The sequence below is a fragment of the Aotus nancymaae genome, unplaced genomic scaffold (genome assembly GCF_030222135.1).
Source record: "Aotus nancymaae isolate 86718 unplaced genomic scaffold, 86718_ANA_hifiasm-v0.15.2.pri h1tg000016l, whole genome shotgun sequence".
NCBI lineage: Eukaryota > Metazoa > Chordata > Mammalia > Primates > Aotidae > Aotus > Aotus nancymaae.
In genome coordinates, this window is record NW_026988428.1 from 13,255,932 (window position 1) to 13,282,172 (window position 26,241).

Here is a 26,241-nt window from a genome sequence, read left to right on the forward strand (position 1 = left end):
TGTGCAATGGGTGTCTTGAAGACAGCATACTAGTGGATCTTGCTTCTTTATCCAGCTTGCTACTCTGTGGCTTTTAATTGGGGCATTTAGCAACTTTACATTCAAGATTAGATTGATATGTATGGATTTGATCCTGTCATCCTGTTCTTAGCTGGTTATTATGCAGACTTCTTTGTGTGGTTGCTTTATAGTGTCACTGGTCTGCATTTGTAAGTGTGTTTTTGTAGTGACTGGTAACTGTCTTTCCTTTCCATATTTAGTGTATCTTTCAGGACCTCTTGTAAGGCATGTCTGGTGGTAAAAGAAAAAAAAAATCCCTCAGCATTTGCTTATCTGTAAAGGATCTTATTTATCCTTCACTTATGCAACTTAGTTTACCTGGATGTGAAATTTTTGGTTGGAAATATTCTTTCTTTCTTTTTTTTTTTTTTAAATTGCATTTTAGGTTTTGGGGTACATGTGAAGAACATGTAAGATTGTTGCATAGGTACACACATAGCAGTGTGGTTTGCTACCTTCCTCCCCATCACCTATATCTGGCATTTCTCCCCATGTTATCCCTCCCCAACTCCCCAGGAAATATTTTTTCTTTAAGAATGCTGAAGCTAGGCTTCCAATCTCTTCTGGCTTGTGGAATTTCTTCTGAAAGGTTCACTGTTAGCCTGATGGACTGCCCTTTGTAGGTGACCTACCCTTCTCTCTAGCTGCCTTTAACATTTTTTTTCGTTTCAGCCTTGTTCTCTTTCTCTTCTACCTTCCTAATGCTGTGTTATCAATCTCCCTGAATTGTTTGTCTTCTTTTCCCCAACCTCTTACATGTGCAATGTTTTAGGAGTTAGTTCTTGTTTTTTTTTTTCCTCTGTTTACTTTCTTGGTGGTCTCATCTAGCCTTATGATTTTGAATATGTTCCACATGTCAGTGATTCCCAAATATAATGAGAGACTCTATTTGATCTGGTGCCCTGTAAGCTTTCTGCATTTTTCTACCACACTGTACTGGTCCACTTTTACACTGCTGATAAAGACATGCCCGAGACTGGGCAATTTACAAAAGAAAGAAGATTAATAGACTTATAGTTCCACATGGAACTATATTAATAGATTTATAGTTCCATGTGGAACTATACCCATGATCAAATTACCTCCCATTGAGTTCCTCCCACAACATGTGGGCATTGTGGGAGTTGCAATTCAAGATGAGATGTGGGTGGAGACACAGCCAAACCATATCATTGAACCCCTGGCCCCTCCTGAATCTCATGTCCTCACATTTAAAACCAATAATGCCTTCCCAACAGTCCCCTAAAGGGGACTCATTTTATCATTAACTCAAAAGTCCACAGTCCAAAGTCTCATCTGAGACAAGGCAAGTTCCTTCCATCTATGATCTTGTAAAATCAAAAGCATGTTAGTTACTTCCTAGATACAATGGGGTACAGGCATTGGGTAAATGCAGCCATTCCAAGTGGGATGGCTTTGGGGTCTTTTGGGAAGGCGTCATTGGTTTTAAATGTGAGGACATGAGATTCAGGAGGGGCTGGGGTGGAATGATATGGTTTGGCTGTGTCTCCACCCATATCTCATCTTGAATTGTGGGAGAAGTTGGCCAAAACAAAGAGGCTACGGGCCCCATGCAAATCCAAATCCAGCAGGGTGGACAAATCTTAAAGCTCCAAAACGGTCACCTCTGACTCCATGTCTCACATCCAGGTCACGTGGATGTAAAAGATGGGGTCCCATGGTCTTGGGCTGCTCCCCTCATGTGGCTGTGCAAGGTATAGAGCCCACTCCTGGCTGCTTTCTTGGGCTGGTGTTCAGTGTCTGTGGCTTTTCCAGGCACATGGTGCAAGCTGACAGTGAATCTACCATTCTGGGGTCTAGAGGACAGTGGCCCTGTTCTCACAGCTCCACTAAGTGGTGCTCCTGAAGGGACTTTGTGTGGTGGCTCTACCCTCATATTTCCCTTTCACTTTGCCCTAGCAGAGATTTTTCATGAAATGCCCCTTCAACAAACTTTTGCCTGGGCATCCAGGCATTTTCATACATCCTTCCAAAGTGCTAGGATTACAGGCATGAATTCTAAGTCTGCAATCTAGGTGGAGGTTCCCAAATCCCAACTCTTGACTTCTGTGCTTTTGCAATCTCAATACCATGTGGAATCTGCCAAGGCTTGGGGCTTGCACCCTCTGAAGCCACAGCCTGAGCTGTACCTTGGCCCCTTTCAGCCATGGCTGGAGTGGCTGGGACACAGGACACCAAGTCCAAAGGCTGCACACAGTATGGGGACCCTGGGCCCAGCCCATGAAACCATTTTTTCCTGCTAGGTCTCTGGGCCTGTGTTAGGAGATGCTGCTGTGAATGTATCTGACATAAACTGGAGACATTTTCCCCATTATCTTGGGGATTAATATTTGGCTCCTTGTTAATTATGCAAATTTCTGTAGCCAGCTTTAATTTTTTCCTCAGAAAATAGGATTTTCTGTTGTATTGCATTGTCAGGCTGCACATTTTCCAAACTTTTATGCTCTGTTTCCCTTTTAGAACTGAATGCCTTTAACAGCACCCAAGTTATATCTTGAATGTTTTGCTGCTTAGAAATTTCTTCTGCCAGATACCTTAAATCATCTCTCTCAAAGTTCCACAAATCTCTAGGGAAGGGGCAAAGTGCTGCCAGTCTCTTTGCTAAAATGTAGTAAGAGTCACCTTTGCTCCAGTTCCCAAGAAGTTATTCATCTCCATCTGAGACCACCTCAGCCTGGATTTCCTTGTCCGTATCATTATCAGCATTTTGGTCAAAGCCATTCAACAAGTATCTAGGAGGTTCCAACTTTCCCACTTTTTTTGTCTTCTAAGCCCTGCAAACTGTCCCAACCTCTGCCTATTACCCAGTTCCAAAGTTGCTTCCAAATTTTCAGGTATCTTTCCAGCAGTGCTCCACTCTACTGGTACCAATTTACTGTATTAGTCCATTTTTATGCCGCTGATAAAGACATATTTGAGACGGGGCAATTTACAAAAGAAAGAGGTTTAGTGGACTTACAGTTCCATATGGCTGGGGAAGCCTCACAATCATGATGGAAGGCAAGGAGGAGCAAGTCACATCTTACATGTATAGCAGCAGGCAAAGAGAGAGAGAGCTTGTGCAGGGAAACTCCCATTTTTAAAACCATGAGATCTCATGAGATTCATTCACTATCATGAGAACAGCATGGGAAAGACTCGTCCCCATGATTCAATTAAGTAGCACAACTGCATCACATTATAAAAATTAACTCAAAATGGATCAAAGAACAATATTCCATTTTGGAACATTGGATCACTCCAAAAAAGAAATCCACACCCGTTAAGAGTTACTCCTCATTTCTTCCCAACTCCTGAAACCTACACGGTCACTAATTTCCTTCTTGTTTCTACAAATAGATTTTTGTTATTTTATATAAATGGAATCATACATTATTGTTTTGTGAATTACTTCTTTCACTTAGTGTGTTTTCAAAATTCATCCATGCTCTCACATGCAGCAGTACTTTATTACTTTTTATAGCCTAATAGCACTCCATTGTATGAATATGCCACATTTTATCTATCCATTTATCAGAGAATGGAAATTTAGGTTGTTTCCACTTTTTGACTGTTATAAATAACGTTGATATAAACATTTGTGTACAAATGAACATTTGTACAATATGGACATATATTTTTACACCCCTTTGTATGTAGCTGAAAATGGAATAGATGGGACTTATGATGACTCCATGTTCAGCCTTTTGAGGAACTGTCAAATTGTTTTCTAAAGTAGTTGCAACATTTTACATTCCCAACTGCAATGTATGAAGATTCCAGTTTCTTCACATCCTTGTCAACACTTGTTATTGTCTTTTTAATAAAAAAAAGTAATAATTGCAATCACTGTAGTATGAAGTGATATCTCATTTGGTTTTGGTTTTGTTTTGAAACAGAGTCTTGCTCTGTTGCTCAGGCTAGAGTGCAGTGGGATGATCTTGGCTAAGTGCAGCTTCAACCTCTGGGGTTCAAGTGATGCTTCCACCTCAGCCTTCTGAGTGGTTGGGACTACAGGTGTGCACCATCACACCTGCCTAATTTTTGTATTTTTTGTAGAGATAGGGTTTTGCCATGTTGCCCAGGCTGGATCTTACTCATTCTTTCTGCATCACCTTGGGGTTCTGAGTGTCTCTTCACTCTCTGGCCGAGAGGGCTGGGAACTGCTTTTCTGCTTTTCAGCAAAATCTAGGCCTTGTTGACAGGTGCTCTCGTGGCTCACCTCCATGTGCCAGGGGGCTGGCTATTTTTCAATGATTGCTTATCCTTTTGATGTCATATCTAAGAAAGCTTTGTATAACCTAAGGATTCTTCCAAGAGTTTTATAGCTTCAGCTCCTGGATTTTGTTCTTAGATCCACTTTGCATTAATTTTTGTTTATAATGTGATGAAGTTGTGCACCTTAATTACTTTGCATGTGGCTATGTAGTTGTCCCAGCACCATTTGTTGAAAATACTATTCTTTCTCCATTGAATGGTCTATGTACCCTTGATGAAAACCAATTGAGCATAAATTGATTCATATAAAGGTTTATTTCTGGTCTTGCAATTCTATTCCAATGATACGTAGACCTATTTTTGTTTTTATGCTAGTTCGGATAGTCTTGATTACTTTAGTTTTGTAGTAATGTCCATATAAATTTTAGAATCAGCTTCTCAATTTTTGCAAAGAAGTCTGTTGGGATTTTGATAAGGGTTGTATTGAACCCATAGATTAATTTGGAAAATATTGCCATACCAACAACAAATCAATCCATACACAAGGATATTTTTCCATTTCAACACCTCTGTAACTTCCTTCAACAACATTTTTTTCTTCTTTCAACAATCTTTTCAGAATATAAATTTTGCACATCTTAAAATTAATTCCTAAATATTTTTTCTCTTTGATGCTATTGTAAGTGGGATTATTTTTCATTTCATTTTCAGTATGTTCATTGCTAATGTGTAGAAACACAATCTATTATTGCATTATTATTATACATGTTGTAAAATAATATATAGTTAATTAGGAGGGCAATGATTGATTATCGAATATACTTATCACATTTATCTTTAATGGACTAAAATGTTGCATTTTCTCTGCAGATATAACACTACAGAAAGAAAGTCTGGAAGGAATTCCACTCCAGACCCAGAATCAGAAACCTTTGACACCTCAGGAAAATATATCACGACCCATCCACGGTCCTTTAGTTATAAAAATCAATTTTGAGGAAGAAGAGGAAATAGAAGAACAAAATGGTTAGTAGACCTTTTCTCAGGTTTATAATGCGCATTCACAAACCTCACAACATTTTCTACATGTATTTTTAACTATAGAGGTTTATGATGAAATATATAAGGCAGATTTTGCTGAGAACATTACTTGAATTGTATTAAACAAATTTAATTTGTTATGTTCTAATTTGTTCTATGTCTAACATATTTATGATCATTTGGATTGGAAATTTTTTGTTGTGTGATGGTTGGGAGACATATCTGATGCTTAAATATATACAGGTGTATATATTAATATATATAGAGAGATACCAATAAGTTCCATTTTTTATATATATTGTTTCTAAAACACATTGATGCACATGTTTCTATTTATATTCATATGTATTAATAATATATTAGCTTCACATTTAATCCTTGAGTTACAGAGATCTATGTAATAGTTAATAATCTATAAAGCACTGTCATCTGCATTATTCTAGGTCATCCTCACAAGAGTATGAACAGGTTTAGAACCCAGGTTTTTGCAGTTTAGTCCATCCTTTGCCTCCCTTATCAACCCAAAACAGTGGTGCCAGAAAGTGTGCATATACAAGATAAACATGAAGAAAAATAAACTCTCACTCTGTCTTTGTGCTGGAATGTGTCCTTCTGTGGGTCACAGGCCACCATAGTTTCTGTGCTTAGGAATACACAGAGCTACTTGTTACTGTTTCTGTGTGCTGCAGCTCCATGTCTCTCATGCCTACATCAACCTCCAAATAAACATACATCATCTCAACATTGAGTCTATACATTCAGTATCTCATTTCAAAGTACATATTACATAGTCCTTTCTTTTCTCTTGACTAATTCTCTTTAATACTTAAAATGTAGCAACTTGAAACTATTACTAGTATGTAAAATTATTGACTTTAAACATATAAAAACATAATCTATCCATGAAAACAGTATTTGGGGTTTTTCTTTCTAGTTTATAAATTTTCACATTATTTGGCTTTGGGAAAATTTAAGTAGAAAAATGTATCCTATAGATGCTTCTAGATTATGGACAAGGACTCCTGAAGAAATTGAAGAAATAAGAGCAATTGAGGAGATTTATCATAAATCTGGTAAGAAATCAAACATTTTTTGTATTTTATAATACTTGATGTGATCAATATACTAACTATTACTTTTCTTATGGTCGATTAGGAGAATACTATGGATTTCATACTCCTCCAGGTATTTCATCCTCGAAAAGTATGGCCCGTATATCAGAGAAAGAGTCAGAAAAGACGTTGGAAAGTGGCAGTGAATTGCAAAAAGGTAAGAAATGAAAAGGTAGCATTCATAGTGATATATAAGAGATACTTGGTGTGATAGACTGAATTATTTAGTATGATGTACAGAAGAATAAAGTGATAAATAATACATTGTAATTGAGAGCTAGAAAAAAGTGTTTGTATTGGATGACCCAAAGCTGCTATTAATGGGATTATGTTATCCTAGAGAAATGACAGAATGAATAGACTTCATAACACACAATGACACTACACACTCCATGGGGTAATCCTGTAAATAATTTGCTTTTACCATTTTATTTGTCTTTGAGATAAATCACCCCTGTGAAAGAGGTCTAGATTTTTCTTTCTGAATAGAAAAGTAAGCCTAGCCCAAGAAGAAGAGATCACAGAATGACGCTAGCGGCAGGACAAAGATGATTTGGTCATTGAATGAGAGTCTTCTGTGGACAAGGCTATTTCAGGGTCCGTGCTGGAGGACAAATCAAAGGCTCTGTGTTTTATGGCGCTTACTTTTGGAGAATCTGATTTATTGTGGATGAACATCCACAAGATGCTGTGCAAGTCTGTTTGTAGCGAACTATTCAAACGTGTGGCGGTAGGTGGCAGCAACACACCATCAGATGGAGAAGAGTCTGCAAGTCTTGGGAGCCATATAGGGAAGGACAGATTGCAAGGCTGCACTACTCAGAGGAGAAAAAACAAAAGGAAATAAAAACAAAAGAAAAAAATAAGTTAACAATGAACATTAAAGATGGCATATTGGCCGGGCGCAGTGGCTCAAGCCTGTAATCCCAGCACTTTGGGAGGCCAGGCGGGTGGGCCACGAGGTCAAGAGATCAAGACCATCCTGGTCAACATGGTGAAACCCCGTCTCTACTAAAAATACAAAAAATTAGCTGGGCATAGTGGCGCGTGCCTGTAATCCCAGCTACTCAGGAGGCTGAGGCAGGAGAATTGCCTGAACCCAGGAGGCGGAGGTTGCGGCGAACCGAAATCGCGCCATTGCACTCCAGCCTGGGTAACAAGAGCGAAACTCTGTCTCAAAAAAAAAAAAAAAAAAAAAAAGATGACATATTATGAAGACTATTGTATGTACTTTTGCTTTGTATTATGCTTTCAAGGCTTTTATTTTTAAATAGCTTCAGTTAATTCCTATATACCCTTCACCTAGATTTCCTTCAAATGTTAGCATTTTACCATATTTGAATTTTCACTCTCTCTAAATATACAATTATAATTTTCTGAGCTGTTTAAGAGAATAAGTTATAGAAATGATATCGCTTTGCTTTTACATAACTGTAGTATGAATATAAAATCACAAAATTACCACTGATAACAATATCATTTACTACCTTCTTTTCCCATACATTTTACCAATTATACCATTAATGTTCTTTATAGTAAAATTATTTATTTCCCCTGGTCTAGGATTCAATCTATAATCACACATTGCATTACGTTGTCATCTCTCTTTTATTCTGCTTCTGTTTATTTTAGAAGAAAATTATCTAGATGTGCATGAGGAAAGCCGAGAGTGTTATTTAATTATCAGTGTAATTAGCATTTTGTAGTGTTAATACATTTTATCTGATTGTTCCTGGTGAACAGATAAAATCAAAAGCAATATTACAAAATTCAGTATATGAGAAACATATCCATATGTTTAGTGTTGACTAAATACATACAATAGTGTTAGATAGCTTAAATTTTTTAATTGCCATTGAATAAATAATCCAAATAGGAGAATATACTCACTTCCTTCTTTGTTGACAATTACAGAATTTAAAACTCATATATTTATTAATTTATTGTTTATTAGATCACTGATCAAACAACACTCGCATTAACTTGAAAACTTTTTTACTTTCATCATGAATTCTACCATAAATTTCTTATTTAAGCATCTAATAATTTCTGGAGTGACTTTTTCTTCTTCTTATTTCTAGGAGATAGTCTTACAGTTCCAACAAAATTTAACCAATATGAAAGACAAGGTGAAATAAAAATATCATTGCATAGGAAACCAGGGACTGACATTGCTGCTTCTGAAAATGGAGGTGAGTTAATTTATTACTGATTGACTGAATCTATCACCATATAATGAATGTCTGAATTTTATCTTTTACAACTAATTTTTCTTTTTTTGACCATGTCATGTTTAACAGAGGGAGTTGGAGGTACGTTACAAAATCAGATGCTTTCAGAGACTAAAATCTCTACGAAATACCTTGTGTGAATTTGTGTTCAGTGTGTAAGACATTCCATTTTCCATATTTCAATGAGAAACCTGATGTGTGTGTGCCTGTGTGTGTGTGTGTTTGTGTGTGTGTGTGTGTGTGGGCTCGACTCCAGACTGTAATGAATTTAGGTGTCATGTATGTGCTGTAATATACTATAACAGAGCTGTAAATGAAAGAGGCACTTAATAAGTCATTTGAGTAAGTCTGCTTTAAAGCAGCTGTATTCAAATATATATCATGTGTGCCAACACATCACATTCTTTTTTTTTTTTTTTTTTTAAAGAGAAAGAGAGAGAGAGAATAGGAAGGAGGAAAAAGGAAGAGAAAGAGAGAGAGAGAATGGGGAGGAGGGAGAAGGAAAAGAAAGAGGGAGAGAGAATGGGAGTATTGCTTTCTTGCCCAGGCTAGAATACAATTTAGTAATGGGTATTGAAAACCTCTTTTACACTGATAATTATGCTTAATGATGTAGTCAGGAAGGAATAAGGGAAGAAAATAACAAACAAACAGCCAACCAATATTTAATTTAAACCTATGAAATGCTATGCGATTACTGAGGAGTGATTTACTTCCAATTATATAGTCACCTTTGGAATAGGCGTGAGGTGGTAATGTATGTTTTGTGTATTTGAAGTGGAGAGTTCTATAAATGTTTATTAAGTTTACTTGTTCCGGGTCTGAGTTCAAGTTCTGAATATCCTTGTTAATTTTCCATCTCGTTGATCTATAGAATCGTTAGCTCTTCTTGTTGCATTGATCCTTTTGCCATTATGTAATGTCATTCCTCGCCTCTTTTGATCTTTGTTGCTTTAAAGTCTACTTTATCAGAGGCGAGAATTGCATCTCCTGCTTTTTGTTTATTAGTTTATTTTTACTCTCTGTTTGATTGGTAAATCTTCCTCCTTCTCTCTGAGTCTTTGTGTATTGTTGCATGTAAGATGGGCCCGGATGCAGCATACCAATGGGTTTTGGCTTTTTATCCAATTAAAATATATATAAGTTTAATACCGGCGTTTGATGCTAGCTGGCTGTTTTGCCCATTAGTTGATGTAAATTTTTTATTGTGTTAAAGTTCTTTGCTTTTTGATATATTTTTGGAAAGGCTGATATTGGTTGTTCCTTTATATGTATAGTGCTTCTTTCAGAAGCTCTTGTAAAGCAGGCCTGGTGGTGGTGAACTCTCTAAGTACTTGTTTGTTCGCAAAAGATTTAATTTTTCCTTCGCTCATAAAGCTTAGTTTGGCTGGATAGGAAATTCTGGGTTGAAAGTTCTTTTCTTTAAGGATGTTAAATATTGGTCCCCACTCTTTTCTGGTTTGTAGGGTTTCTGCTGAGAGATCTGCTGTAAGTCTGATAGGCTTCCCTTTATGGGTAACCTGACCTTTCTCTCTGGCTGCCCTTAGTATTTTCTCCTTCATTTCAACCCTAATAAATCTGGCGATTATGTGCCTTGGGGTTGGTCTTCTTGAAGAATATCTTTGTGGTGTTCTCTGTATTACCTGGAGTTGAATATTACCCTGCCTTGCCAGGTTGGGAAAATTTTCCTGAATGATATCCTGAAGAGTATTTTCCAACTTGGATTCATTCTCTTCATCACATTCAGGTACACCTATCAAACGTAAATTAGGTCTTTTCACATAGTCCCATATTTCCTGGAGACTTTGCTCATTCCTTTTCATCCTTTTTTCTGCATTCTTGTCTTCTCGTTTCATTTCACTGAGCTGGTCCTCGACTTCTGATATCCTTCCTTCTGCTTGATCAATTCGACTGTTTAAACTTGTGCATGCTTCGCGAAGTTCTCGTGTTGTGTTTTTCAGCTCCATCAATTCACTTATATTCTTCTCTAAATTGTCCATTCTCGTTAACATTTCGTCAAACCTTTTTTCAAGGTTCTTAGTTTCTTTGCATTGGGTTAGAACAAGTTCTTTTAATTCACAGAAGTTTCTTATCACCCACGTTTTGAAACCTGCTTCTGTTATTGGAACACACGTGTAATCTATTAAGCCTTGTTCCGTTACTGATGAGGAATTGCAATCCCCTGTAGAGGGAGAGGCATTCTGATTTTGAGTATTCTCTACCTTTTTACGCTGGTTTCTTCCCTTCATTATATATTTGTCCGTCTGTCGTCTTTATAATTACCGACTTTCTAACTGGGTCTCTGATGTCCAACTTGTTGATTCCCTGCGCCGAAATCTGAGCAATCCACGGAGCCGGCCAAAACAGCGGTGTTAAGATTGATGGTGCTTTTCTGCCCGGGAATCTCCGGACTCTGCACCAAGAACTGGCGTGCTAAGGCACCAGCAAAACCGCCACGCCGGCCACAAGAGTCGCCCTGGCGACCCGTGGAGCTCCTCCACTGGGAATCTCCTGGTCCGTGAGCAACAAATATTCGTCTGAAAGTGTGGCGTCCTCTCGTTCTTTGCACTTTCACTGGGAGGTACGTGCCCGAGCTGCTAATCATCAGCCATCTTGGATCTCTCCAACACATCACATTCTAACTGTGTATTATAGCTTAAATATTTTGGAACTGCTTTTTAGCATAAACATGTTGGAAAATCAATCCTTTGACTGAAAATTCCAGGCATTTGTTTTAAAAATATAGAGAGAGTTTGTGGGGAGATTGAAAGGTGTGGCTGGTGGGAACAATGTGCATGAAGATCAGGAAGGGAGTTGAGAGCAGGTGTCAGTAAGGACCAGTATATCTTAGGCATATTGGTGATACTTTCTGCTGTCCTGGTGTCAGCCATTTTCTTCTGTGTATGCTTTTTTCTTTTTTATTCTGGTGCTAAAGTAATTTGATTCTTTCTTCTTATATCTGCAGCATTTTAGTCTAGCTGGCATCATTTAGTTGCCTTGAAGTAATCAGTTTAGCTGCAAATTAGAAACACTGGTAGTTTCTCCCATCGGAGTTCCCACTGTCTGTATAACCTGTATAAGTGGGGTCCACTTAACCTGAGCAATTCTAATTGAACATTTTGTTGAAATATTATCAAATCCAATTGCCTTTTGGTTAATCAAAAGTTATTTTCCACCATTGATAAACTAATGATTTCATATAAAAGTAAACTTTCCTTCACATTGTGACATTAGTTATATATTCCCTACTTTGTTGGGTGTTAGAAAATGTGAGAATGTCATTATACAGTCATTAGTCTATCTACCATCCTTTTGGTGTGGTTGTTCAACCAGTTTATTACTGTAATATTGTTATAAATTACTATCATAAACTGGTTGAACAACCATACCAAAAGGATGTTACAAGAATTCCATCATCTGGCATTCTAGATTCTGGCATAGTTAGGCTTATTGATTTTCCAGGCATCATACTGTTCTCTGTGTCACTAGATAAAAGAATCTTCTGGGTATATGTATATGATAGATATATCTAAACATATTCAGACCCCTGTATTCATAAGACATCTTTGAAATGAAGGTGATCAAAAATTGAAATTATAATTAATGAGTTAGTGTTCAATTTCAAGAGAAATACTTGAGGTATTGTCTTATCTTAATATTATTTTAATGTGTTATACACTTTAATAAAGTTCACAGATCTGGAGTGAATAGCTTGTTAAAATTTTACGTGTGTATGTATCAATATAACCACATTTATGGTACTCCAGATGGCTCCTTCCCTCCAAGTCAGTAGTCTTCTCCCAATGGTAACCACTACCCTGCTCACTCTTATTATAGGCTAATTTTGCACTTTTTGGCATTTATATAACTGGAAATATACAGTTTGAACTCTTTTAGTTTGGATTCTTTTACTTAATGCTCTTTTTATGAGACTGATCCATGCTGTTGATTGTAGCAGTAGCCTTTTTATATTGCTGTAAATATCTACAGATAGATAGATATATGCCACATATATACACACATTTCTATATATAAGATGTATACTATATATATGTATGTATATATGAAAACATGGGCATTTCTTCTCTGTATATAGTCTATACATATACACACAGTTGATACACACAAAAACCCACACACGATTGATTCTTGTTATTCCTGGTAGCTACGTTCCATAAAGCTGACATGAACCCTGAATTAGCAAACACTGAATCATTGCTCCTTGGGCAAATACGTACACACACACATATACATACATCTCACAGAGATTATAATCTTAAATCGTAGAAATTACTCATCCTGCTATATTCTGTTTTCTTTATTTTACAAAAGAGAAAACAAAGTTTAGAAGTGTTAAGTGACTCTCCTGAGGTTCCCCCACCGACAAGCCTCAGAAGTTGGATTCAGATCCCTTTCACCTCTCCCCAGAGTCAGAGCTTCTTGCACGGTGCTGTGCTGCCCACTCCTGTCTCCAGCCATTCTCTGGTCATCTCTGTATGAACTGAAATGAGAATGCTGAGCATTGCCATTGTTAGACCTCAGCTAGAAATGTGTGGGTCTAACAACTCAAACTTTTCACCGCTCTTTATACGTTTGTAAACAAATAAACAAACAAAAAACAATACACGAAAGCACCATGAGTATCGATACTGGGATTATGATGAACAATATTTCCAGTGTGGGACTATTGTTAACATTCCTTCTTGCACATGTCTTCTAAAGGCCATAAGCACTCCTTTTCTTTGAGATAAGCTTGCTCTGTCTCCTAACCCACAATGAGAATTTTCAGTCCTTTAACTTTAGCCTTTCTGGTGGGGGGCTAGTGGCACATCTTTGTAGTTTTAATTTGTATTTCCCTGATGACTCATAATGTTGAGCAGCTTTTCATAAACTCATTGGCCATTTTGACTTTCTCTTTTGTCTGGTGCGTTTTTAAGTCTCTAGTCCATCTTAAATGTGTTTTTTTTTTTCTTATTGATTTCTCTAGGCAAATCTGGATACTTTCTGCCAACCTCTGTCCTGTTCACTAATTCTCTTCCTCTCTGCTCTTCAATCCATATTTTAAATTCTAAATTTGTTTGACCATTTTATTGATTTTCTACTTAAATTCTCTATCAGTTCTCTGTTTTGATAATGTGCCTGTTATTTTTTCCAACTTCTTGTTTGATAACACTTGGATATCTCTCATTTTCCTCAGGTTTTTGCTCATTTGTTCTGTCTTACTATGCCCTTCTGATATTTTTTTTGCTACTGAACATTATAGATAAAAATTACATGGTGTATGAATGATGTTGTTTTTTAAGAAAGAAACTTTTCTTCTGGCAGGCAGCTAGACTATCAGCTGGCCACCTTAATTCTGTGAAGGACTGGTTTTGGGCTTTATTAGGGGTGATACATTAATTTTCATTTCTTTGAAGGTATAGTCCTCATTCCTAGGATATGACCCTCACCCCTACAGCATTGCTTTACTGGGTTATCAACTGAGACATGGGGTGTTCACCAAGATATCTCTACTCTGGTGAGGCTTCTGTGCCAAATTTTACCTCCCGAGCAGTATGTAGATGCTGAAATCTCTGACCAGTTTTTAACCTCCCAGATGCTGTTTTGCTGAAATCCTAGGGTTCCATTGTGTGCATGAAAAATGTGGGAGTCGGGTAATGACCTAAAGGGAGTTTTAGTTTTATGCCTATTTCAGGGGAACTTCTTTGTTGTTCTTCCTTTTTCATTTCCCCCCTCAAGTTCAAGCCAATTAGTCAGTCCCAGACTTTTGGCTCTTTTTTACCTCCTTGGTGTCACTTTCTGCTTGTTATTTCCTTACATGATGAACTAGACATGCTTTCAGTGAGAAATCTGTAGTGAGTGTGGAGTGTAACGCCGTCAGGGAAGAAAACCAGGGTGAATGTGAACGTACAATTGACTTTGTGTCCCTCCATTGCTCTCAGGGATGACACGAGCATGCGTTCGGTTGTTTTCCAATCGGTGTGTTTTGGCATTTCATAATTGATTTTGGGATGAAAGTTATTCTGATAAAAGCCATTTTTGTCATGGCAGAAACCAAATTTTTTTTTAACATTTTCATCACTGGTTTTGTGTAAGCTCCTTGAGGCCAGGAACTGTATATAATCAATCGCTATAGATAAATATCTGTAGTAGAATGCCTGGCACATTGTGTGTACTCAGTAAATACTTGTAGAATAAATGATGATATGTTTAAATGCATTGAATGACTGGGTGAATGTAGACATATTTATAAAATTTACAGTTAATTGGAAGTTAAGTTGTTGGAACAATTAACCATATCTTACAGGGTAACCTCAAACAATAAGAAGCATACCTTCTTACATTGAGTTACACAACATTAAATGGTGGCTTTTCTTTGAGTTGGGGAAACCCAACATGATGGAGTTTGTGAGGGGAAGATATAGTGGGTTTTTTGGCCAAATGTTTCACAACAATTTAGGAGTTTTCGCTAGACGGTAAACTCACATTGGATTATTAGAAGTAGTATGGAAAGATAATTAAATGAGATTTAAAGTTCTCAGTAGCGGGTCTGATACCTAGAAAATTACTCCATGAATGGCAAATATTATTACACTAGTTTCGCTCATTTCTCCACAACTTAGTTCACATTTGGGTGTCATTTTTAAATAAGGTTATTTGACATAAATATATATATATATACACTTTTTTTTTTTCTTTTGAGACGGAGTTTCGCTCTTGTTACCCAGGCTGGAGTGCAATGGCGCGATCTCGGCTCACCGCAACTTCCGCCTCCTGGGTTCAGGCAATTCTCCTGCCTCAGCCTCCTGAGTAGCTGGGATTACAGGCACGCGCCACCATGCCCAGCTAATTTTTTGTATTTTTAGTAGAGACGGGGTTTCACCATGTTGACCAGGATGGTCTCGATTTCTTGAACTCATGATCCACCCGCCTTGGCCTCCCAAAGTGCTGGGATTATTGGCGTGAGCCACCGCGTCCGGCTGACATAAATATTTTATGCTAAGAAAAGGTAACTTGTACGGTAAAGGAATTTGGAATTTTGTATGTAATATTTAAAGCAACTATGAATATTTATCCTGGAAGATAGAAGACCTTGGGGAAACATGAAAACTGCTTTAAGATATCTGAAGATTTTATATGGAACATAAATTACATTTACTTTGAGTATCTCTAAAGGGTGGGACTAAAGATTATTATAAATTAAGGAAAATTTTGTTGACACTATGAATTTTCTTGCAATTATTTATATGTAAGTTTACATACTGTGTATTCATATACATATATATTGATACACATATATTAATCTAAACATATAAATGTATGGAGACAGGTATGGTATCACTGAGAAGTGTCCAAACAAAGGTGGACAAAAGGGTTGTTGTAGAAAATATTCCTGTATTGAAAGGTAGTTTGTATCACTTTCTGCCATCATTGCCACTGACAGTAAGGTTTTGTCATAGGAGGTGACTGTTACATTCCACAGAGGATCATGTTTCTTGGAAGGAAGAAAAAGGAAGCTTTAATGAAAGAGAAAGAAATCACCATATCAAAATGTTCAAATACTAAAGATAATGAATTATTATATAATTTTGATTCATTTGTAATTTGGCTAGACGAGTTAAAGATAAGGTTGCTCGTTATAAAAACCAGTATAAGAGGAATGGTAATAAATCCACATATGCACTGAATAGGAATCAAGAGCTCTAAGGTTCCAGTCCTGGCTCTGTCCATAATTGTATGACCATGACAATTTTTCCTTATCTGAAAAATAGCCTGTTGAACTGTATAATTTCTAGGAGTATTGCTAGTTCTAAAGTTACTGGCTCTCTTAAATGGTAATACCAATTCCTTTAATGTATAATATCAGTGTAAATGAATTTTCTTAGAAAATATTGTGAAAATTTTAAAGAGTTTAATCTTGAAAAGACTTGTATATTTTATACTTGTTGCTAACACTAGTCTGTGAATAATCAAGACATGTGATAAAATATATCCACTATAGTTTTACACTACCTTTAACTGTGCTTAGAATCCACCATGTGGTGTCTCTCTGCTGAGTGCCCCTCAGTCACAGACTAAAAATACAGCTGTCCTGTAATTAGGGAGCTTCACATACTCTCAATCAAAATGCAAACCCATTTTATCTACTATCTCTACCATTAAATATTCTCAAGCATAAGAAAGGGAACTAGTGATCCAATTATTTCTGCGGAAAATTGTAAATCTTTCTCTCATTTTATCACTCAAAGATGGAAAGGTTTTGCCCAATCCATCAAAGAAACTCTTAAAGCTATACTAATATAGTAGCTGCCAGCTATGTATGACTGTTTAAGTTAAAGTTGAATGAAATAAAAAATCAGTTTTTCATTGTCACTAGCCACATTCCATGTACTCAGTAGTCACAGGAGGCTAATGGCTGCCATATTGAACAGCACAGATTTAGAACATTTTCATCATTGTGGAAAGCCCTACCAAGGAGTTCTGCTCCAAAGCATGTAACAAGAAGTTAGTTCTGCTTCAAAGCATATGACAAGTTAAAGTTGTTACATTTAAAATATGTTCAGAACCCCAACTTAAATGGGACCATTCATCATAAAAATTTAAAACCTTTTAAAACTTTTGTATGGAGTTATTAAATATATTGCCACATTTATTTATTTACATATTGAAAATAATGGCTATAGTTTCAGAGTTTTATTTTGTTACTGATGACATTTGGAAATCCATGTGGCAACTAGGGAATGTTAATGATGCTTTCCTCACAATTAATAAACATATATATCATTTTAAAGAACTGTTCCCATCATGTAATGTTTGAATAGTGAAATACCAACTGAAATTTTTTTAAAACAAATATTGACGTTTGATGTTCTTAATTTCCTTTAAAAGATAACAAGCACAGTGCTCATCCAAAGCATTCCCTAACTACCCGACCAGTACCTACAACGCATGTATTAAATGCTACTGAGAATATCAGTATGAAGTGCAGAGAGGATCCCTCTTCAAGTAAGACAATAGCTCTACCACTTTTTGGCCTTAGATATATTTGTCTTGCCATGGATTTGTATTGGTTATTTAAAACAGAATTTTTAAAAAGAAAGGAAAAAAAAGTTTCAAAATTATTCAGAACTAAGAATTAAAGACACAATATCCTCTACTAACTGACAATGAACTGTGATGTAGGTCCTAGTGGATTATATGCTTTCCCACTAGTTTAAATTTGGGTCTTAAAATTAATAATATACTACCTTTTTGGAAGATTCACTAGCATAACATTTTAAATTTCACCCATAGTGGAATGATGCATTGACAGCTTTTTATTACATTTTGGATTATTTTATATTAGTTTGGCTTCTCCTTGACATTCATTTCAATGAACTACTTCTCTTGATACAGTGAAGACTTGTGAATCTTCCGATCCCTTCCCTTCTTTCTTTTGTTCCTTATTTTATGTATTGAACCCCTAAAATATTCTTGGATCGCAGCCTGACACTGATAGGAATAATTGTGATTTGCCTCCAAGAAGCCCAGTTCACTAGCACTTGTTAAAAATATGGATTCCAAATCACTGGACTGGCAGCTTGGGAGTAGAGCAGGGCTATGATGTTTGAGGAAGGGACAGTGAATCAGATCTTTATTGAGGGCTTAAAGCTTAAACTGAGAGAGCACAGAAAGATGTATTAGTCTACTGTAGAAAACTAGTATAATCTACACTGCACATTTGGTGATCAGTTTCTCTGTGCAGTGGTCACTTGTGATTTTTCAGAAGCCCCGCACAGTGAAGTGACAGAATGCCCCCTCTACAAAATTGTTTAAAAATTCTCTGGAGATATGTACCATAGAAATTCCTGAAAAATTGAGAATATATATAAAATTTTGGATGTGAAAATATGCAAATAAAAAGTGAAAATTTAATATTCTTAGAACTTACAAATTCTGATTACTTAGTCTTGACCAAACTCTCTGTACACCCAACTTAAGACCTTAAAAGAATAAGGTAAAATTCACTGAAAGTATTTCATGTTAATCCAACTTCTTAAGAAGTAGTAGTTTTGGCTAAAAAGTACAAAAAGATTCATGTTGAAAATAATGATTCTAAAACTACTTAATAATAGCATTATCATGATATTTATAATTATATTTTGAATGCAATTTTATGTTCCTTTAAAAGAATCCACACATTCGTTTGGAGAAAAGTATTTTTCTTTGAGGAAAGCTACTTATTGAAGGTTATCTCATCAATCTACTTCCAAGATAGATGTTTTTGGCACTTAAAAATAAATCACCTTTTTTTCTAAAAAGTAAAGTATTAGGGTAGTACATTTATTTTTTACTCTTGCTTGACATGTGAATGCACAGATATGTAATTATCACCCACAGTAATTTCAAAGATAAAAGCATCTCTTAAAAAAACTGTAAAATTTGTATCTTTTCTAAGTGAACGATGTCCAGCCGAGGAACCCTCATTTTAAAGGTGTGAAAAAAACAAAATGGATTTATGACGAACCAAAGAACTTTCCTGGCTCTGGAATGCAGAGAGGTAAAGTGTCCATACATTTGATATTTCTAAATTGTAATTTTAAAAGGGAGTAAATATCAAATATCTTCTACCTGAAAAACAAATTAGTGTCATGTGACATAGATGTTACTTTAGGGGTCAACTCAACTCTAAACTTCATTATTTTGGCTTCCATTATGCCATCAAGCACTTACAGTGCAATATGTTATTTATGGGTGTGAAACCAGCCTGTGTTTTATTCCTCACTCCCTCCTGCCTTTCGTTACAGCAGCACAGACCCCAGGTCCCCAAAATAAAATGAGTTACCATCGCAATAATAAAAATCGAAATACTGAGAACGCATCTTATGTTCACGTTGAAAGAGATGCCGTCAGGAGTGTCTCGTTGAATGCACCTCCCCGCAGCAGGCCCACACAGGGGTCCTACAATGAAGTCCATGTTAACAAGGCACCCAAACCCAACGTCAGTCCAGGTGAGAGGTCCTTTCTTGATGTGGTTTACTTTTGTCTGTGGTTGGCATTCCCATGGAATTTTCTGATGGCTTGGCTAATCTTCACTGCTACCTACTCCCCTCTTCTTTTTCCTGGCCATCACCACCATAGAAACTAGTGAGAAGATTTCTTCCATGTGCACTCCTGCACGTGATTTAAGGGATGTGGAAGAAAACTCACGTTGTGAGTGCAATGACTTCACATTGCACCTCCCTAGAGTGTTTTTCTTCTTCTTTTATCAGAGCACTGTACTTTGTTCCCCCTGGACAGCTTCATGCCACTCTGGAGGATTGTTTTTAAATGGCTGACATTTTCTTGTTCCATTAACTACATTGTTCAGTTATCACTGTCAGACTAGTGCCTTGCCATTTCTGTAGGCCTTCATGATTATTTTCTGAAAGGGTTAGTTTGGGGATTAACTGCCATATTTTTGACAACCTCTTATCCCTCTCACCATGTATAGATTGCTTCTAAGTCATTTCATCATGTAATAGGCAGAGTCATAGTATATGTCTGGAAGTACAAGGCTACCAGGGAGAAGAGAACCAAATCTCTTTTTCTTCCTGTTTCTCAGATGGATTTTGCTCTTTTGAAGTTGAGTTTCATTTCTTTCAACTTAACAAACTGCTGCTCAATTCTGTATGATTTCATGTTTGTATTTTTCCTTGTTCATGGTCTGATTAGTGGAGTTCTGAATATTTTGTACTTTCGGAAGCATAAGACTATATCTTTCTTAGTTTCTTTTATAATTTAAGAAATATATACACCTACCATGTACCCACAAACAAAATGTTTATATACACCTACTATGTACCCACACAAAATGTTTATATACACTTACTATGTACCCATAAACATTTTGTGTTTGTGGGTACGTAGTAGGTGTATATAAACATGTTGTTTATGGGTACATAGTAGGTGTTTCTTATACAATTTAAATAGACATTTGCATTATTTGAGTTATTTTTCTCTTTTCTTTAGAACGATATAGGAATGTGTATATGTAAATCAGGATATTCTTAGGTGAAACTGGCTTTTAATTTTATTTATTATTATTATTTTATTTATTGTTATTATTGTTTAACTGCAAGTGGATGGCTGTGAAGAATACAATGAGTACTAGAACAGTTGTCGATGTCTAGATTTGTATGAAGGTGCCAGAGTTTATACTCTGTATTTCTTTTGCACCATTAGCGCAAATGTCAACACAAGAGAAAAGCAAATTATTGGTATTGTGGATCATGTTTGAGAATACAGCTGCATAGTAATATTTGAAAACACAAATATAACATTGTTAGATAGTATTAGAAATGTAGCTATGTCAGAGAAAAATAAGTATTGAAGGACCATGTCAGGATATAAATGCTTTGGCTGTCTGGGATAGTGAGTTCACTACTTCATCATGCTACTTAGTGCAACCATGGAAGTCACTTCATGGAAGGACACAGGACTTGGCCTGTACCTCAGAGTTTCACAGTTTTTAAATAAAAGCTCTAACAGACACTAGAAGAACTTATGTAAAACTATGATTAAGCCATGCAGTGAAAATTTTTATTACATTTAGATATCATCCTCTCCTGTATCTTATCTTTATTTGAAGCACGGAACAGCCAATTAATAATCTGTAACCATGTTCACTTATAACTTAAATTGTCTTAATAAACTCACTTGTATCCCTGATGCCTTAGCTTTGAAATGGTAAAATAAATTCCTTAGAGAATAGCTTCACCCCGAGATGTTTATAACTTTGAAACACCCTTGGAATATGATTTTAAAGTTCTAAAATATTTAATCCTGGATTTTTTTCCCTCAGACAAACATATATCAACATCATATAATGGTTCAGCCTGGCCAAAACGAATTCCTTCTTCAAAAACATATTCAAAAAGTGAAAAGATATATCCAGGTAACTATTTATAAGTGGTTTTAATGTATTATGCAATTCTGAAAATGAATAAGTTTTTAAGTGCAAGGAATATTTTAGAAAACATGAAGATAAATAAAAATGTCAAGATATATATGCACATTTAATTACTTGGAGTTTAGTAGTTATCATGTCTACTAGTAATTTAATTCGACTGTTTTGCTGTGTTCCTCTTTGCCTATTTTTACGTTGTTACCAGAACAGGTTTCTATACAGTTCTCTCCTGGGCAACAAACAGTAATTGCAGCAAGTATGTAATATGTTAGATGAATTTTTGGCTGTGCTACAAAGCAAATACATTAAACTGTGTCTTAACACAAGACATTAAGGCTCTGCTATATCTACCATAGACAAATTGGCTGGTACAGGCTGACAGGACATCCAAGATATTTTATTTACATGTTTCTAAACCATGGAATTTTAAAAGACAACATAATCCCTCTGGTTATTATCTCTAAGTTTAAAAGCCAACAGCTGCTAAACCAATTGAGAATGCTAAGAAAACATAATTTTGTTTATATTTACCATAAGAATTCCCTAGACATTTTCTGAGTACAATTGATGTTTTCTTTGCAAGCCTGGTAGGCACTTCTTCTTTCTCCTATGGTATACATTAGAGGTTAGTGTACTCTCTTAGACAAACTGTTTTTTATTTGTTCTTAAATTTGCTGAAGAAAATTTTGTTCCAAACACAGTAGCTAGCTTGAACATGGAAATTGCTCATCTTTTCTTGGCTAGTTGCCATTTTATTCTGTAGTGAACAATTGAATGGAATCATTTGATAATTATTTATTCTCAGTCAGTGTCCAGTGATGCCTTTGACAACTGATTTGGCCACTTTAAACGAAACTTTGGTCAGCTTTCTTTAGAATGTCTAGCCTATGTATTTATGACCTGCCTTTTATGTGAAGTCTTGAAAAGCCACTTGCTAATAAATTGTTTTTAAATAGTTTAATAAATATTTTACTTGAATATTTGAGTCAGTACACACAGGCTAATTTGCGTGTGTGTATATTTCAGAAAAGAAGAAGACAATTTATAATGGTTATAAGGGTAAAAGTTCTTCAACTTAGTTCTTTCCTCTCTGGGGAAGAAAGAGAGGGCTTAAGGAAATGCCACAGCACACCGAATGGTAGCCCCTGGGATAATTTGTGTTGGTTGGGAGATTCTTTATCCTGACTACATACTGCATCCATTCTCATCCAAGGACCAAAGAGTATCCAAACCTACAAAAAAACAAAAGCAGGAACTCAAATATTCGTTCTTCAGGCTTAACATTTGTTAGTCATGTTTAAGACCTCCACAACTTGCTTTATAGGACCGTGTAAACTTGCAGTTTCATTACGGCTTTTAAAAAACGAAGTGGAGTTATAAGAAATCAGAAAATCACATACCCAGTGTTAGGGCTAGAATAATCTGTTAAGCGTGCTCCATATGGCAGTGCTATACTGAGCACTTTTCATGCCTAATTTTATTTAATCATCATAAAAACTGGCCAAATAGGTATAGTCTCCTGGCTTAACAGATAAAGAAAATGAGGTGTAGAGGCCAAATATCTTAGGCAATATAAAACTTCTCATAAGTGGCAGTTTCTGACTTTAAACATAGTTCTGTCTGACTCTAAAAGCGTCTCACAAAAAAATTAGACATGACATTTAAAGTGTACTCCAGTGCTTTTTGTCATTTGAATGACCATGCATCAGACCTCCTGATCTGGCTTCTGCCCTCTGAGGGGCTAATTCTATCCCATCCTACCCCATAGACTTCTTTTCAAAGCTATTAAAGTTCTTCATATTTAGTAGAAGACTCCCTTTCCCTTTTAATTTACAGTATAGAGTGAGATATTATAGCACTTCTGAGTTATGTGTACTTCCATTAAATAAGGTTTCTTTTCTCTTTCTCAATATATATTTCTCTCTTTTCTGAAACATGTTCCCTTATATTACATGAAGCTCAGAAGCCCAGGTACCCCATCTGATGTTTGTCTCAGCCCCATGCTCTCGATTCTGGCTCCACATTAGAATTAACTGGTGAGCTTAAAACAACCACCACCAAAAACCAAAACAGTTCTCACTCACCACTTAGACCACCAGTGAAACTGATGCTTCATTATACTTTTGTTTCCTCCCCAACTTTCTGAGACATTTTTTAACTTACAAGATAGTTTACTATTCTTTAATTTACAAGAATAGTTCAGTGAACAGCCATGCGTTCTTCACCTATATTCACCAATTAACATTTTGTCACGTTTACTTTCTCTTTTTCCTTGATTGTATTTATATATCTGCATATAATGTACAAACACGTATTTCTTTATTTTTGTTTTTTGGAACCATTTGGGAGTTAGTTGCCAATATTCTCACACTTCATTGCTAAATACTTCAGCATGTACCTTCTAAGTTCAAGGGCATTCTCCGATATAATCACACATGACTATCATATATAGAGAATTCTATCAATGTTGATAGAATTGATAGAATCAACCATGTCTAATATTCAATCTGTATCAAACTTTTCTACTTGTCTGATAATGCTTGTAATAGCAATGCTTCCACAAAATGTAGTATGCACCGAAATCACCTGACAATCTTGTTTAAATTGTAGTCTAATTCGGTATATCTGGGTTGGAGGCTGAGGTTCTGAATTTATAATAAGCTCGTAGGTTCTTGGGACCAAACGTTGGGTACGACAGCCGTAAAATTGTTGGTTTTTTTTTCTCATCCAATTTCCAATTAAGCATCATTCATTGCAATTGGTTGTCATGTCTCTATTTAATCTCTTTTTAAAAATCTTATATCTCTTTAAAAATTTCCCAGGATTTTTTTTCCATCCTTGTCATATACATGTGTCTTTTTAGAGACAGAATCTTGCTCTGTTGCCCAGGCTGGAGTGCAGTGGTGTGAACACAGCTTACTGCATCCTTGACATCCTGGGCCCAGGTGACCCTCTCACCTCAGCCTCCTGAGTAACTGGGACCACAGGCTCATGCCACAATGACCAACTAATTTTGTAATTTTTGGTAGAGATGGGATCTCACCATGTTATCTAGGCTGGTCTCAAACTCCTGGGATCAAGCAATTCTCTCACCTTGGCCTCCTAAAGTGCTAGGATTACAGGCATGAACCACTGCACATGCCCCATGTCATATCAACTTTAAGAGTTCAAGCCAGTTGTTTTGTAGGATATCTTCTAAGGTGATTTGTTCATTTGTTTCCTCCTAATTACGTTTAGACTAAAATATTTTTTTTTTGCAAAAATACTACAAAGATCAATTAGTTATTGTAAAATCTACGCAAGCATTGTATAGATTTGCCCAAATGCCCTAAGCAAACAATTCCATGCGGGTGCCCTTAAAGAACTAGTGAAAGGGGAAGAAAAATGCTTTGTGAAGAACCTCCGCTCTGTGAATTTTACAAAAGTTAGCATTTCTTGTACTCTTTGAAGGACAAGAGAAGGACAGTGCCCAATTCCTAGTGAATCTAAATAAAAACAACTTGTTTGGTTATAAATAATTTGTTTATACAAAAGTTTCTTTTAACCTACTTGTTTTGTATTGCATGTGTGTTCTAGCTATGGAAGTATTTATAGGAGTAGGAAATACTGCATTATGATGATAATGTTGATGACATCTGTTTTCAAAAAACAGAATTTGTTTTGAAAATTGAGAAAGCGTGTAAAGTAGATGTTCATGAATGAAATGCCCTGGCATGATCTGATGTGATATGATAGTCTATTGTAAGTTCTTGTAGAGACTGTCTTGGTCATAAACGATGGAGTAGTGCTAAATGTTTTAACAACTGGCTCTTTTCCCCCACCTCGCTCCCCTCCCCCAGAAAAACCAACTGGAAAAAATCCAAAACAAAATCGCTCTGGTTTTTCACATTTGACAATTAGCGTAAAGCAAATAGTTTCTCTATAGCCAATTTCAAGCTATAAATGTGACATCAGTACACTTGCAAAATTCCTGAAAATTTCTCAGTTCTCACATGCTTATCTGAGCCCACTCCAGTACATTACTGGTTTTAAGGAGAGAAACCCAACTCAATTTTATTCATGGGAAAACTGGAATTCTTGGCTAATATAATTGAAGAGATTAGGGACAGAGCTGACCCCAGACCTGGCTGGATCCATATTTCCTTCACCAACTCTTGGCTCTTAGCCAGTTGTCCTTCTCTATATACTGCAGTTACTCCAGAAGCTCCAGACCTAGATTTTGGAGCAGAATAGGCTTAGATTAAGAATAGTAGCTCTAGCTCAGATTAGCTTGAAACATCAACCTACCACATGTTTGCCACTATAAACATGGACAACTTAATATCTCTGTGGGCCAATTTCTTCATCTGTATGGTAGAGATAGTAATAGTATCTGTCACTGGGTTTTAGACGTTTAACAGATAAATACTCAATAGTTTAGAATTCTTGGCAAAGAGTGAGTAATCAGTCTTTTCATTAGCATCATCATTCTCAATTAACATCAGAAGAAATAAGTCTTTCTCATTCAGCTAAAGCCTGAGTATTGAATCTCATCTAACGATGTAGAAAACATGCTCATCCTTAATAGTTGTTCAAGCTAGGGGATTAGCTAATCTTTGGGTCCCGGGGGTCATCGTTACTCACATTAAGTAGATTGAAAATGGGAAAAAGG

The 26,241-nt window shown here is 36.2% G+C and overlaps 1 protein-coding gene across 1 annotated transcript in view; it reads left to right on the top strand.

Annotated features, from left to right (window-relative positions):
• The window catches only part of LOC135275242 (uncharacterized protein C12orf50 homolog), a 29,657-nt gene extending 6,687 nt beyond the window's left edge, over window positions 1-22,970 (top strand). Inside the window, exons 4-13 of the mRNA XM_064376678.1 lie at window positions 5,149-5,304; window positions 6,315-6,392; window positions 6,475-6,588; window positions 8,513-8,623; window positions 16,123-16,230; window positions 17,549-17,668; window positions 19,101-19,202; window positions 19,450-19,653; window positions 21,486-21,578; window positions 22,915-22,970. Of these exons, the coding sequence (XP_064232748.1) occupies window positions 5,149-5,304; window positions 6,315-6,392; window positions 6,475-6,588; window positions 8,513-8,623; window positions 16,123-16,230; window positions 17,549-17,668; window positions 19,101-19,202; window positions 19,450-19,653; window positions 21,486-21,578; window positions 22,915-22,970 (1,142 nt within the window). The remainder of the gene's footprint in view (window positions 1-5,148; window positions 5,305-6,314; window positions 6,393-6,474; window positions 6,589-8,512; window positions 8,624-16,122; window positions 16,231-17,548; window positions 17,669-19,100; window positions 19,203-19,449; window positions 19,654-21,485; window positions 21,579-22,914) is intronic.
• The last annotated feature ends 3,271 nt before the right edge of the window (window positions 22,971-26,241 follow it).